General features: G+C 47.6%; 1 protein-coding gene across 1 annotated transcript in view; it reads left to right on the top strand.

Annotated features, from left to right (window-relative positions):
- The window catches only part of MYBBP1A (MYB binding protein 1a), a 50,391-nt gene extending 35,568 nt beyond the window's left edge, over nt 1–14,823 (top strand). Inside the window, exons 24-27 of the mRNA XM_048966679.1 lie at nt 1,155–1,268; nt 11,119–11,220; nt 12,378–12,502; nt 13,766–14,823. Of these exons, the coding sequence (XP_048822636.1) occupies nt 1,155–1,268; nt 11,119–11,220; nt 12,378–12,502; nt 13,766–14,270 (846 nt within the window). The 3' untranslated portion in view covers nt 14,271–14,823. The remainder of the gene's footprint in view (nt 1–1,154; nt 1,269–11,118; nt 11,221–12,377; nt 12,503–13,765) is intronic.

Below are 14,823 nucleotides of genomic sequence, written 5' to 3'. Positions count from 1 at the left end.
GCTTTCATTCTTTCAAATGAGAAAAGTTCACGCTTGGTACTAAATCATCACTGGGTTAAAAAACATTCAGGAAACGCAGGAGTGTGTTGAGTACAGCAGTGGCAGTGTTTTAATTACATGGAAATGAAATGTATTTTCTCTTTGAATCTCAAATATGAGTTGGAGGCATGAAAGCCATGAGGTGAATGTGACAGAATTACTACGGAGTGATAGCACCAGCCAGGTATTTTGATTTCCCAATCTGCAGCCCAGAAGGAATGCTCAGTACTTTTTTTTTCCTTCCCTTTTAAATTGCTTTCAAGCTTAGTGCTTATGAGGACCGGATCTTGTTTAGGCAGCTAGGGGCACTAATCTGTCTTTATATGTGGACAGTACTTGCTCACTAACTCTGTGCTGTTAGGAAGGTGCTCTTTAAATCCTCTAAACTATTTGCACTAATCCTCATTAGTGTATTATCTGCATTTCCATCATTTGCTTTTGCACAGTACTGTGTTTTTCTTGTGCATAAGAAAGCCTTATAATAGGAATTCCAGAACAGGAAGGGACGTAGGAGATGACTGCAGATTACTGTTGGTTTTCCAGTGGCTACTTTTCCAGTGCTGTGTTAATGTGTAGGCTTAATGAGCAAGTTTGACTCCAGGGCAAGGTTGTATGCTGCTCTGAACAGCAGTTTCCATCTAGGGTTTCTCTAAAGAGAAATATTTGCTAACCTGCCGGCTTTTATTTTTGTTTATTTGTGTCTATTCCATTTTTCAGGGCACAGTAAAGGGTAGAGTCATGCAAAGGGCTGCTTGAAGACTGGAAACTGTAAATTGATGTGCTCGGACCAGATACAAAAGCATGTTTTGGGTAGTAATGCCTAAATCTAGAAGCAGGACATCCTTTCCCTCCCCTCTGACTTGCAATTTAAATCTGGTATGTTCAGCCAGAAAAGTATGAGCCTTTCTCCTGAGGAGTGACTTTGTCAGGGTCTAGACAGTGTTTTCTAATTGGATGATACAAAAGATTGGTGAGGAGATGCAGTGTCTGTAACACAGCGTTGCCCTGATGCTGTGTTGGCTGTTTGCTTCATCGGGTATTTGCACTGCTGACATCTTCCTTCAAGAGCGTCGAGTTTCACATCTCCTCATGTCTCCTCTCCATTTCTCTTTCAGGCCCAGGCCTGTTTGCTTCTCCAGAAGGTTCTGCCACTTCGTGAGCTGAAGCTCTCCACGACCAAGGAGGAGTGGGAGGAACTGATCAGAGAGAGCATCAGCCAAGTGACAGAGGTAACAAGCTTCAGCATGTTAAATGCATGGACACAGCTGGTGGGTGCTGTGTTCTCTGGTGCGGTGGTCTCATGGATCTGGAGTCTGAGGCTGTGCTCTGCTCAGCTCATCTCCTTCAGGCTGTGCCTGCTCACACCAGGGCTGAGTCGTGTCCACTGGGCTGACAGCATTCTTGTAATTCTGCTGTTCAGATGTATTTTTGTAGTGTGGAAGAAGTGTTCCTAGTACGCTCAGCACAGCTTGTGTGCGGAACCATCCGAGGGACGCAGTTTGAGGCTGCTTCAAGTTTTGAAATGCAAGGCATTGTGGACATTGACTTAATTTTACAAAATGTTATAGGAGTATTGGCATATGCTTTGGGGCCATAGCGACAGAGCTGAACTCCACTGGACTTCTGGCTCCTGGTGAATTGCAGGCCTTCTGGACCAGACACCTTTGCTAATGTTGTTTTCCAGGGAAACCTCTAAATACATCAGCCAACAATTTATACAGAAAAGACAGTGATACAGAAATCACAGTGCAGTGACAAGTGTGGGCTGTACCTGTGAATACAGCAGTTTTGGTGCAGCTGTTCTGTAGAGGACGATCTCTGAGACAGGAGATTGAAGGAGCAAGTGCTTTTCAGTTGTCTTCTAGATTGACACAGGGGGAACCAAACAGACAAACTGGTGTTGTGATGTGGCGACTGAACTTCATGACATGGGAGATTCCAGTCCTGATGTTCCTACGTAACTGCAGGTGTGACCTCTTTCATTCTTGACTTCTTTAAATGCTAGTTACGTGGTAATTTAGTCCATTCTGTAATTTGCCACATTGGAGAAGAACAATTAGCTCTGTTTTCTTTGGTTGAGGAGGGACAAAATGTAAGCAAGTTTAAATCAAGGAATTCAGAGGTGGTGATTATAATTCTTGAGGAAGCAGGTAATCCTAGGTTTCATTAAATGCCTTTATTTAAAGATGACATCAGGAATCCAATGGGTGGAGTTGGGTATGATTTTGTTTTCCAGCTACACAAACATGCCACTCCTCCCAGCATGGTCATCTCCATGTTCTTCTCCAATCCTGCAGGACTCAGACTGATTCACTGGGAAACCACAATGCCTTTATGCTGTCCTGGTCAAGGAAAGTTTAGCATCTTACCACCCATCCAGTATTTTAATGAGCTTTGCTGCCAAACCTTCCCTAGTGTCTTTTTTTTCTGTGGTCACCTGTGTTTAAAGACAAATTCCTGGGAGATAGCATCAGTTTGTTTGGGCTGTCCGAGGTGCACTCTGTGGGCAGCAGATCTTCTGCACTATTAACTGCTGGTGGCACATGGGTGCTCTTTTGGGCCATCCTAAAAAACCTCTGATACAACATTCTTTCACAGTGCTCTGTAAGTATTTCCCCCCCTTCTTGCTTTTCCCTCCTCTTGCACTAGCACAGTGCTGGTGTGACTCCGGGTGTTCCTTTCAGTGTTGCTGAAGTGTGGAGGGATCAGAAACACACACCTCACTGAGCAGCTGTTGTAAGAGCACACAGCGATGCTGCCCTGTAGCGGAACAATAATGCTATCATGACTGATCTCTTCTGGAGATGCTAAAAATCCCTTTTAGCAGAAGGCTGGAATCAGCAAATTTGGAATCTGTGGAAACTATACATTTGTCAAAGGGAGTCACCCACCATTAAGAGAACTTGCTATTAACTCTGAATCTCCAGTTGGGAATTGCGTGCTTGTCTGAGGGAGGAGCTGCAGGACAGATGGAAGTCATGGCTCAGTGCTGAACTTACGGGACTGTTAGTTAAGAGCTTGGCCAAACAGTGCCCATGCCTGTCCTGAGGTCTGTGCATGCCTCTGCTTATCTAGAGGGCAGGGAGGCCCTGTGCAGGACTGCAGCTGTCCTGAAGCTCAGCCTCATTCCCTTTCATCTGAGACTTGCTTTGGTGTGGGGTTGGTGTCTGTGTAGGTAACTGTTGGCATATGAGCCCCATGAGAACCTGGACAGGGAGCAGCAGTTCACACTGCTGTGAAAAATGATAGATGATGAGGTTTTATTGAGCTCCCTCTTGGTGAAAGGTCTGCATTTGCTGTCATTGGCTGTTCCTGCTTCACAGATAGCTTTTTTAAGAGGAAAAAATGACGATACAAAATTTTATACCATTCTCTGACCCAGTGAGAAGTCTGAAGTATCCCGGGGGGCCACTCTTACTGCCATTGCAAGTGTAATGCTGTGAGAAAGGGCAGGATGCTATCTCCAGATTTCTGCTTTCTCATTCTGCGTTGCCTCGGTGATGAACTGCGTCCCTGCAGAGCACGTGGTGAGGTTTGGGGCAGTGATGTGTGGTGGGACTGGGAAAAAAGCAGCATGAGAAAATGGCACTCTTGGATATCATCAAATTATCTGTGCAAAACCAGGAGGCAGATGAGGGAGAGTCAGCCGCCAGGAACCTTAAATGAAGAGACAGCTTCCTGAAATAGCAGCTCTGGCTGCTGCAGGGCAGTGGCTCTCGTACTTACATAAGCTGATGCGACCTTGTTTGTTCTCAAGACATTAAAACATGCTTATAAAACATATATCGCAGCCTGGAGATTCATGTCTGCTTCTCCTTACTGTCTAAGCAAGTCTTGGTATCTCTGGGGTTACTTTGGAGCTGTGTTTTCCCAGTGAGAGTGCTACTTGCTGTTGGAGCTCTTGATGTTTTCTGGTTGGTCTCCTGGGCAGAAAAGCCCCCATGGCCTGGGTCTGCCCTGGGAGCTGTTGGTGTTGGACAGCAGCTGCAGTGAGGGAGCAGAGAGAGCTCTGCCGTGGTTTTGGCCTCCCTGGTTCTCAGCAGGCTCCTTCAGTTGAAGCAGAACCTTGCTGCAGGTGTTCAAGTAGACCCTGCTGCTGGGAGCCCAGACGAGCCAGTTGTATTTGTGGGATAAAGTAGCATGGCTTCATGTTTAAATGCCAGAGCTCGCCTGGGATGGTGAAACACCTCGCAGAGTCTTCTTCCTCTTCCAGACAGCTTTGTTCTTTTATCAGTAGGCTCCACAGCGTTTTACAAAGGAAATTCCAACCAGTGAGTTGTTGATGTAATGAAGAAAGTATTTTGCAGAAATCCAAGCACTGATGTATTTAGTTTACTGCAGTTATTCCCCCTGTGTTGCAGATGACACGCTTGGCTGGGAAATGAGCCAAGACCCAAACTTTGGTCTCTTGGGCCATCCCAGAGGCTCTTTTTCTGCTTGGACAATCTGACTGCTTCTTCACTTGGCTTCAGAATAGCTCTGTGTGTTGAGCAGCAATGTCTGTCCTCATGTTATCCACGGAGGAAGCTGTTTTCTGTTGGTTCAAACTGCTTTGTGCAGTGAGGCCCATGGCCAGACCTGGAAAACCAAATTCCCCTTTTTGTGTTGGGAATCACTGTATGGTTTTGGTGAGGGATCTCTTTGGGGTTCATAGAATCACAGAATATCCCAAGTTGGAAGGGACCAATAAGTATCATTGAGTCCAACTCCTGCAATTTCACACGCTGTTTTTTTGATTCCATCAAGCTACTCTCAATTTGATCTTCCATCTCTCCTTGTTGTTATTGTGGACACGTTCTGGTGTTTGTCCTTCTCGTTAGATACATTTCTGCTTACTTTCGGATATGTTATGAAATTGCTGTCTTGGCTTCTGAGTGATCTTGAAGCTGTGCCAATCTTTTAGTAACTCATTGACAGATTTGGGGCAGGAAGCTTCAGGATGTGACTGCATCGTTTCATTATCTTTTTGTTCATCCCTTTCCCAGGGACTGGCTTGCCATCCTGAACTGAGGTCTGTGCATAACTCCCATCTTATGCCCAAATTCCCCATTGTGATGTATAAATCAGGGGGAAATGGGAAAGGATTTTGAGGAATATGCCACAGAAAGCAAGTTTTGATGGCTGAGCAACTTCAAAACCAAACAGCTGTCAGAAGAACTGCTGGAAGAGCTTCTTTCTCTGGTTTGTGCACAGCTGTTTCCTGAGGGTTTCCTTTGTCTTCTGTATTAAGAACATCATAGGAAGGGCCCAACTTTACTGCTGTCTTTGTTTCTTCTCTTCTTTTGTCAGTGTTGTATCCTGCATGAGATCTAACAAAAGCAAATAGTGCTCAGGTTGGCTGTTTGATCTCCAAATAAGATCAAGGCATCGTGAAATGTCAAAATGCTCACAGAATCCAGGAGCCAACTCCAGTGCCAGACCGAGGCTCTTCTGACTGCCAGTACTGGAGATGGTGGGATGGTTGTGCACATAACCCTACAGAGGTGGATGCAGTGCCTCCTTCCCCTTAGGTGGTGACTTAGGCTTGAAGGAGAGGGCAGCTGTTTGCCCATGGAAAGGCATGAATGTAGACAGGTGGGGTTACATGGCCACTGCAGAGACTTATAGTTGGAAAGTTGCTCTGATCCCTCTGAAGTCTCTCACCATATGACATTAGAGTGTGGGTTTTTTGTGGGTTTTTTTTTTTTTGAGTGCTTGAGAGCAAGGAAGGCATTTAAATGAAGCAGCTGGAGCCACTCAGGGTGAGGAGGGACAGAGGGTTGTGCTGTGTGGCCTTCCAGTATAGACATGCCCTTCATTTCTGAAGGGCATCACATTTTATTATCGATGTCTTAATTTGTATGGAGATAAATTATTAACAGTGACTTCATCAAATCTCTAAAAAGCCATTCTTCATTTTTTTTTTCTTGAAGATTGCCTGAGCTTTTATCTGTCCATCCTTATAAATTCTTAATTCGTTGCCCTTTCTCAGCCTCTTAGCTTGTAAAATGAGGCCAGGAGTGATTTAACTGATATCTCTGACGTGCTCTCAGAGTACTGGGTGTCTCTACGGAGAATTCATTCTCCTCTGTTCCTTCAGCTGTCCTGTATGGCTTTTCCCTGCTGCATTTGCATATGGGCCATGGAAAAAAATTATCAGATCTTTAAACTTGGGAAAGTGGTGGCATTTTCTGTGAGAATGGCTTCTTGATTTTAGGGCTCCTCCCTCTAATAGCAGCCAAAAGAAACATTGCAAGAAATGCCTTCTAATTACACCCTTCAGCATGTGGGGTCTGTCCCCTGCTCTCCCTGTCACTCAGTGAAGCAGCAGCTTAGCAGCTTCCATCTGTGTTTGAGCATTTCTGTACGATCCATTTCTGCTCGAGATGCAGGGGGACAAAGTTTTGAGTCTTTACCCTTTCAGACTTCAGAACCTTCAGTAAGAGACCATGAAGAGGGGAGGGACTGTCAGTGCTTTGTTCCTCCTTCAGCATTCTTGGCAGCTGCTCCTGCAGCAGTGGGTGATGTGAGCAGCTCTCTGTGGTCATGTATCCCTGGCTCTGGGGATGGATGGAAGCTGGTGTGGAGAATCATCCTCGTCCCTCCTCACTTCACTGCCTTCTGTTACTTGGCCCTAAGTTGGAGCTTGGATTCAAGTGAGCTCTGTCATGAAGGAAGTATTTGGAGGTGGCCTGTCTGGGTTTGCAGGAGTTCAGTGCTGATTCCTGGCTCTGTTGTGGTCTATGTGACTCAGTCACCTAAAATGGTGGGAATAATGCTGGTTTGCCTCTCAGGAGAAATGTGGAGAGTAATTACAGGTGAGACAAAGGTGCTTGCATCAGGTAATAACAGGAGCTATGAGCATGCAGAGCACTAAAGTACTTCATGTGGTTTTCAGTTCATTATTTGCTTCCAAAATAGCAAAAGAAGACTGTGCCCCTCCCGGACCTCTTGGCTTACCTGGGAGATGCTGTGCTTTGGCTCAGGTAATGGCATATGCTTGCAGGGCCCCAGCTCTGCTTACTGGGACCCTTCACATGAGGCTGCAGGGAGCTGAGCCACAACAGCAGCAAAACTGTGCACTGTGGGACCTTGCATGCACAGTCGGCGTGTGAGGGTCAGCGCATTGAGTTCACACCTCTGCAAAGCCATCACTGCCTACTATGGATGTTCAGCGGGGAGGAAATGTAGCAGAGCTGTTTGCTGCTGGAGGAGGGTTTGCCTTAGCAACCCTGAGCTGTGCCAGGGGGTGTAAGGCTGTGCAGGGCTGGTGGAGGTGTGTGTTTTGCAGAAGGCGCTTGGCAACTGTATTCAGCCCTATTTATCCATCAGCATCAGGCGTGGTACGGGGGAGGAGGGGGAAGGATGGAGACAGGGCAGCGTGTGGAAAGAATGCAGGTTGGCCAGGCTCCTCCGACTCACGGAGCAGTGACGGATCTGTCAGGCTGAGCCCACGGAGGGGAAGGGCTGTTTGTTTTGAACAATGAGATGGGCTGAGGGACGTGCTAGGAATGCAGAAATGGCCGTGTTCGAACTCTCGGTTAGGGAATGTGCTCTTCTGGTAGCAGAATGCAATTGTGGAGCCTGAGATGTCGTTGTGCCCTGTCAGTCTGTGCAAAACGGGCACGGAGACTGAATTACTGCAGGCACTTGGTTCTAACAAACTTGTATGCAAACCTTGGGAAGAAGGAATGCAGTGAAATGCAATGAGAGTTGGAATGAAGGTCAGATGCTGCAGTAGGTGGAATAGCTCTGTGTGTGATACAGGAGTTAGAAAGGTAAGAAAAGACACCTACTGATACGATGCAGAGGATGTGCTGTTCTTCTTGTAAAAATCCTGGAAGCAGAGGATGTGGATCCAAGACTGCCGTCCAACAGGAACGGCCAGAAGACTTTGGAGCAGAGTGCCTCACAAAAGAAGCCAAAGCCTCTCTGCCAGCTGAGTCCATGTAGGGCGAGGCAGGAGCTGTAGTGCTGTACTGGCTTGAGATGAGATGGGAGTTCCTGCTGTGAAAACTGCCTCCGTATTTTTTTCTCTTTGGAAAGCGACCTGTCCAGATACACTGACAGCTCAGATGTGCAGGCGTGATTAGCACAGATACTGCTGAGCTGGACCTGGAGCTGAGGTTCCCTGTCAAGAGGGACTGGCTGTAGCTGAAGGAGCAGAGCAACGAATGCAGAAAATGGCAGAAGAACAATGTGATCAGCAAGTGGTGTGAGCTGTTGAGTATAAGCCGTGTGCTCCCTGCTTTTGGCATTAAGCAGTCGGGTATGTGACTCCTGGATTGGTGAAGAAGCTGGATGCCTTTGCAAACAGCACCTTGGCAGAGAATTACAGGTCAGGCTGTTGAGCAAGTTCTGCTGAGTTTTCCCTGGACCCTCACTGCTGCCTTACAGTACAGCTGGGAGCAAAACCACTGCTTTCACCCTCAGTTTTGCTACATCAAATGGTGATTCTTTGTGCACGTCCTTTTGCGATCTAATCGGTGCTCTCTAAAGGGTGCTGCAGATGACTGAAACCCAACCTCTTTTTAAGGCATATTGGCTATATATTGCAGCTTGCCATCTGTTACATAATGATTTTCGCTTCACTTTTATGATTCTATTTTATATGCTCTCCAGATGAGATCACGGTAGGCCTATAAAACGATTGACCCATACAATTGGGGCAGCAGTGCTAATTTCATCTTTCAGATAGCAGAGGGAGGGAGTGAACCAAGGCAGTGTGCTCTGCATGTCTGCAACATACAGACAATGGTTGGCACCGCATGTAGCAAGAATTTAGGACAAACAGTTGAGAAAGCTGCTTTTGAGATTTGGATTCAGTTCCCATTGGAGAGACTTGGGATTTCATTCCTTGGGAGCGATCCCTGTTCAAAGTGAGCTTCCTTTATGCAATCAGAGCAGCGTGTTTCTTGGCGTTGCATTCTGACACAAATCCCAAGTGCTCCCCTGGGAACACTTGCTGCAGTGGGAGCATGAGAGCGAAGCAACGTGTGGCAGAAGATACCATCTCACATAACAAGGCATGGGGAAGGACTTGGGGAGAGTGGTGGTGAGATTGGGGTAATGAGGGACACGGGCTGAGCAGGAAGAGTTGAAGGAGGCACAACTGGCCCCACCATACTGCATACAGAGGGGCTGGCAGGTTGGGGCTCATTGGAGTAAACTGCTTCTGTGTGCTTTGTAGCAGAAGGGAAAGGGCATACGTTGAGAAATAGTAACATTATTCTGGATCCAGCTTCTCAAATCCATCCTGATTGTGGACCAGAACAAGTTGTGCATAGTATTTAATTATCTGCTGGTTTTGTTGCTGTTTTGTCCTCTGGCTTCTCCACCCAGCTGCATTGCCTTCCTCCTCCTTCCTTGGTCTTGGAGCACTGTTTAAAAGCGATCCTTGTTAGTGGGGAGCTGTTTGTTTGCACCTGAATTGCACTGGATTGCCTCTGGCTGTTTGTGCTGGTGGAACTGTGCTTATGTTTCCAGACTCATGCAAAACACCTCCTTTGATTTAGATGTTTAATCCTACTGTACCAATGTCACTAGACCACTGGTATCATCCATCGCCATCTATTTGTTCTACAGTTCTGCATGAAATTGGTTGGCACCCCAAACTAGATGCACATCCGAAATTTCCAAGCACCTAACAGCTGCTTTTGGACTTCTAGACTCAATTCCTCAATCTGCATCACGTATCTACAATGAAAAGATGCAATTTGTTTGAAATGCCTTCTTAATTCTTCAGCACTTGTGTACAAAAAATATGAAATGATGGGTGGCTTTACTGTGGTTCTTTTTCACAGTGCTGCCCCATACACCCCTCATTTTCTTACTCTTTTCTTGCTCTACCTGAGAGACTTCAGAGATGCTGAATTGTGTGGCTCTGTAGGTTAATGACATCGCTGGAGCTGAAGCTCTTTAGCATATCAGGAGGGGGTAATTAGTTGTTGATAGTCAGATGAAGTTGCAGCACGAGTTCCAGCTGGCAGGATGTGGTGACTTTCTAACAGAGGGAACCTTGTCCGTTGGGTGCCCATCCCTGGAGGTGTTTGAGGCCAGGTTGGATGGGATCCTGGGCACCCTGATCTGGTGGCTGGCAGCTCTGCCCAAGGCATGGGGGTTGGAACAAGATGATCTTTAAGGTCCTTTTCAACCTAAGCTATTCCACAATTGCCAGGTTGGCATGTTCACACTGCAGACAGCAGCAGCCTTGGCCATGAGCACAGCTGCCTCTGGAGAGATGGGCTGTGATCAGCACCACTCCGATAAGCTTCTCTCTGCAAGTCCTCTCACATTGGTGTAACCAGGTGAGCTGCAGGGCTTGCTGTGCTGTGTGCACTCAGAAACATAGCAGGGAAGAAAGCTACATGTAAGCAGGGCTGCAAGGACCTGCTGCAGGCACAGGATCAGTGCTCCAAGCCCCTGGGTCACCTTTTGGCTCCCACTGCCTTTTTATAGCTATGTTCTGCTCTTCTCCACTTGTCAATAACACTGGCTGTTATTTGACCTGTCTCTGGAGTGATTTCCTCTAAGCCAGACCTTTCGGTGTCTCAGAAATCCTACAGCACATAAAGGTAACACAAAGAGATGAGGTTTTCTCCATTCTTTTCAGTGGATTTAAGCTTGATTGACAAGCCCTGTTGTAGTGCTGGCACCTGGGATTTCCTTGGTGTGCAAATGGATTTTTGCATTACCTCTTTGCGTGCAAATCCCAGCTTCTGCAGCTGAGTTGGGTTGTCCCTCAGGTGAGTTGCCTGGCAGTCCTTGGGCCTTTCTGTGGGGGGCTGATTGTCTCCCTTCTTTCTCTCCAGGAGGCAACGTGTCCCCAGCTGTGCTTTACTTAGAAACTGGGGAGAGCTGCAGAGTCGTGCCTTTGTGATATTCTGGTGCTTATTTTGTTCAGCTGTTCTGTAATTAACCTGGGTACAGCAGCTTCCACCATGCTCCCTCCTGAGCACTGCCGGAGTTTGGTGGGCTTTGCTGTTGCGGAGTTGTTTTGGTGACAGGTGAATTCTGCTAATCCCTGCCTGTTTTCTGCTTTCTCCTGAGAAGACAGATTTGTTTTCCCATTTAATGTATGCTTCTCCCTTTAATTTTTAGAGTTTGAAAGCGGCTGACAAGTTAAGGGTGAAAGCTGAGAAAGAAAAAGTTGCCAGGAGCTTGGAGCTGCTCAACTTCCTCCTCAAAACCGTGACACAGCAGGTGAGAGTGGGACTGATCCTGCGTGCTTTGTGCTCTGTGACCGTGGGGCCAGTGGGTCTTTTCCTTCTGAATACCACTGGGGTCTCTGTCAGATGTCATGCTTGGATTCTGTGACTGCTCTGCCACTGCATCCCACTTCACTTCTCACCAGAGGTGCCCCTGCAGGGATTGCCTGGCTGGATTTGAGTACAGAACGTTCTGAAGGAGTGATCCACAGCTCTTGAGTGCTGATCTCCAAGAACTTGTTGAAAGATTTGTGCAGCATTCTGCAAACATATGTGGAATCTCCTTTCTTATCAGGAGAAATACAGCCTAGGGTGCAGTGAGGGTGAGCTGGGTTTCACCTCAGATGATTTCCTCTTCACTGAACCCCAGAGACTGATTACCTGAAACTGGGACTTATCCAGCAGCTTTGTGAGTGGGAGCAACACATTGTTCAGCCCTAAAGAAAAGGGCTTTGTTGAGCATGAGATTTTCTATAGGTGGCAAAATAAGTTTCCAACATGGTCTTATTTACTAGAGCAAAATAACACAAGCAGCATAATTGCTGAAGCCCAGTTTCCTACTGATAAGCACTGAGCCCACAGCACAGCCTGTTTCTTTGTGAAGACCTAATAGGAAAGTGGGTGGGGAGAGAGAGTATTTCCAGGGCTCTTGTAGCACTGAATAGCCTTGGAGACACCCCGTTCTGTCTGGTTTCCCTGCAATTGGCCCGTGGGTCACAGAAGCTGTAAGAGGCAGTTGGAGGCAGTGTGATTGCATCCTTTAAAAACTGGATTGAAAATGCTGCTGCTTTGCTGTTAGATAGGTACACGGTACGTAATCTTCATCCCTACGCCCCCAGTCGTGGTCTGTAAAGGGAAAAGGACCAAAGGGTCTTTCTGTCCCTTTCATGTTGGTACAATTCCGGCTTAAAGTCACAGCTGTCAAGCCAGAGACCAGTTTTCAATAAAACTTTGTACCTGGTGGGTGCATGAAAGGCCTATTTTTGCCCCACATTGAAATGTTGCAGTGAATGGGCTCAGGGCTGTGTGTGGGAGAAACCAGGCAGCTTGGTTGTTCCTGGTGCAGTTTTCTCCTGAGGATGTACTGTGCCCTGCAGCCACGAGTGCCCCTTCTGAGCTCACCGCTGATTGTTCTGCACTTGCCTCTTGCAGAAGCTGCATGTGGAGTTGATGGAGTTGGACAAAGTGCTGGTAGCTCTGAGCCAGCAGGAAGGCATTGGGAAGTCGGCACGGCTCGACTCTCTCTACTGGAACGTCATGCGATGGCTGAATTACACGTATGTAAGCCTGGCTCTCTGGCTTCTTGGCTCACCTCGGGGGTGACTGCCTGTCCTGCTTCTCCTCTTTGATGTGGGGAGGTAGGAAAACAAACCAAGGTACTTCTCTATCAGGCACACCTTGCCAGGACCTTCAACCCCTTACAGTGATTTTTGGGCTCCTTGGTACATGGATCCCCAGCCACATTTGCCCTGAAGCTTTGAAAGCTGGAAAGCATTCAGTCTTAATGCCTCAATACTCTTGTGCTAAATGGCATCTGGATTTGAATTTTGCTCCAGGGGAAAAAGAAGGGCAGGATCTTTTTCTCCTTTCTATCAATAGCTTGTAATTGGAATTCTTGCTTCCCCTTCCTTCTGGCAGTGTTAGTGATGTGCACAGTGTTCAGGAAGTGCTGGGTAGCTCTCCTAATGACTGGGATTTGCAGTCTCGGTGTGTGGGTGGCCTGGTCTGTGGGATCTCAGCACAGTATGGTTCTGGGGAAAATGGTTGCATGTGGCTCACTGTGAGAACTCACAGGCAGGGAGGGATTGCACCAGGAACAGCCTCACACAGGCCACTTGGCACCGTACTGCAAGGTCTGTCCCAAGATGAAGGTTAGTTTTGTCAGCAAGTAGAGACTGTGAAGAAGGATTGCTCAGGGCCTGGTAGGCAGGAAACACTGACTTTGTGCATGCTGTCTGGGGAAAGGATTGGGGTTTGTGAGTGCAGCCTGCTGTCAATGTTGGTGCTGCTGTGCTATGACATTCAGAAGTCTTTGTAGGTAAGTGGGTATAAGTTGTGGTTTGCACCCAGGGCTCCTAGAGGCAAGTGTTGGCAGGGCAGTTTCTTTCCATTCTGAACTGACACTGCTTGAAAAACTCTCCAGAAGGCTTTGCACTGAAAGCCGGGCCATGGAACTGGGGTCTTATTCCTTGTCAGGATTCCCTTCTGGAGACTGAGCTGGTGCAGAGCAGCACAGACAGGCTTTGCTCGGGACGGACAGACAGCATCTTTGTAGCCTCGCTTGGGGCCATGGGTGGTTCTGCTTGAGAAATGGGGCTTCTTTCTCCAGCCTCTGGGTGCCTGTGCAGCCCCACAGCTCAGTTAGCTGTCCCCTCTGCAGGCTGGGGACCACCTCCAGGGATGACATTCATCCTCACAGCATGCCTGTGCTTCCTGCATCATTCTTGGGCTCCTGCCTGTTTATGGCTGCCTGCAGTGTGGATTGCTTTGCTTCTGGCTGTAAAACGAGTTGCTCCTGATTTTTGGTGTTCTCTCTGCAGGAAGCCCAAGAAAGAGAAGACAGCCAATAAACCTGTGCAGGAAGCAGAGCCACTGAAGCGTAAGAAGAAGGGGTTCCTACCAGAGACCAAAAAACGTAAGAATCGCAAGAAAGCTGTCCGGGAGAATGGAGCAGCACCAGTAGCCAGTGAAGATGGAGACTCAGCAGCCCCAGAGGAGCAGCCACTGGGAACAGAAACCCCTGAGCAAAAAGACAACCGCCTGCCTGGTAGCAAGAAGCACAGGAAGAAGAACAGAGGGGTCAGAGAGAACGGGGTGGCAGTGGAGGGCAGCGGGAATGGAGCTGTTAATGGTGGAGATGCTGTGGCTGAGAAGAAGAGAAAGAAGAAGAAGAATAGAAAAAGAAAAGGTGATGTAGGCAACGAAGCTGAGCAGATTCCAGCTGCAAAGAAAGCCAAGGGGGATGTCAACCAGGAGACCCAGCAGAAGCAGGGCAAAGCCAAGAAGAAAAGGAAAGAGAAAAAATCTGCTGTGCTGCAGGAGTAAACTTCAGGGACTCACCCTGGTCTGGCATGGCTAATGTGACTCAGAGGACTGTTTTAATATCTTTTATAACTATATTTTTATGCCCTCCTTGAATTGAAATAAACCTCCATGATGCCAAGCTCTGAAGCTGCAGGTCTGACTTGTGTAGAAGGTTCAGTTGCAGCACAGGGATCCATGTCCCTTCTGGCTCTGGCAGTGCCAAACATCCCAAGCTCAGGAGCACAGACTCCATTTTTCTGTGATAACCCCGAGGCAGAAGAGGCTTGCCTGGATTCCTTGGGGATGTGGTAGGGGTGCTGACACTGCAGAGTTATGTGGTTGAGCCCTGCGGGAGGCTCCCCTGAAGGGCTATTTCTGTCCTTAGGCCCTGCAGTACTTGCAGCTTTTCCAGTCTGGAAGATGCTGTCTGTTTTAAATGCCTGAGGGTTAAATGGGCTTGTACTTGCATATTCTGAGGTTAAATATATCCAATCTGAGCCACTCGGATGTCATCAGTAACTAGCATGGTGTTGCTTTTTTGCTTTCCCCTGCACAGCCCTCAGCTGCTGGGTGC

This window comes from Lagopus muta, chromosome 20 (genome assembly GCF_023343835.1).
Source record: "Lagopus muta isolate bLagMut1 chromosome 20, bLagMut1 primary, whole genome shotgun sequence".
NCBI lineage: Eukaryota > Metazoa > Chordata > Aves > Galliformes > Phasianidae > Lagopus > Lagopus muta.
The sequence above is the reverse complement of the archived record's forward strand: the minus strand, read 5'-3'. Positions and strand labels throughout refer to the sequence as shown.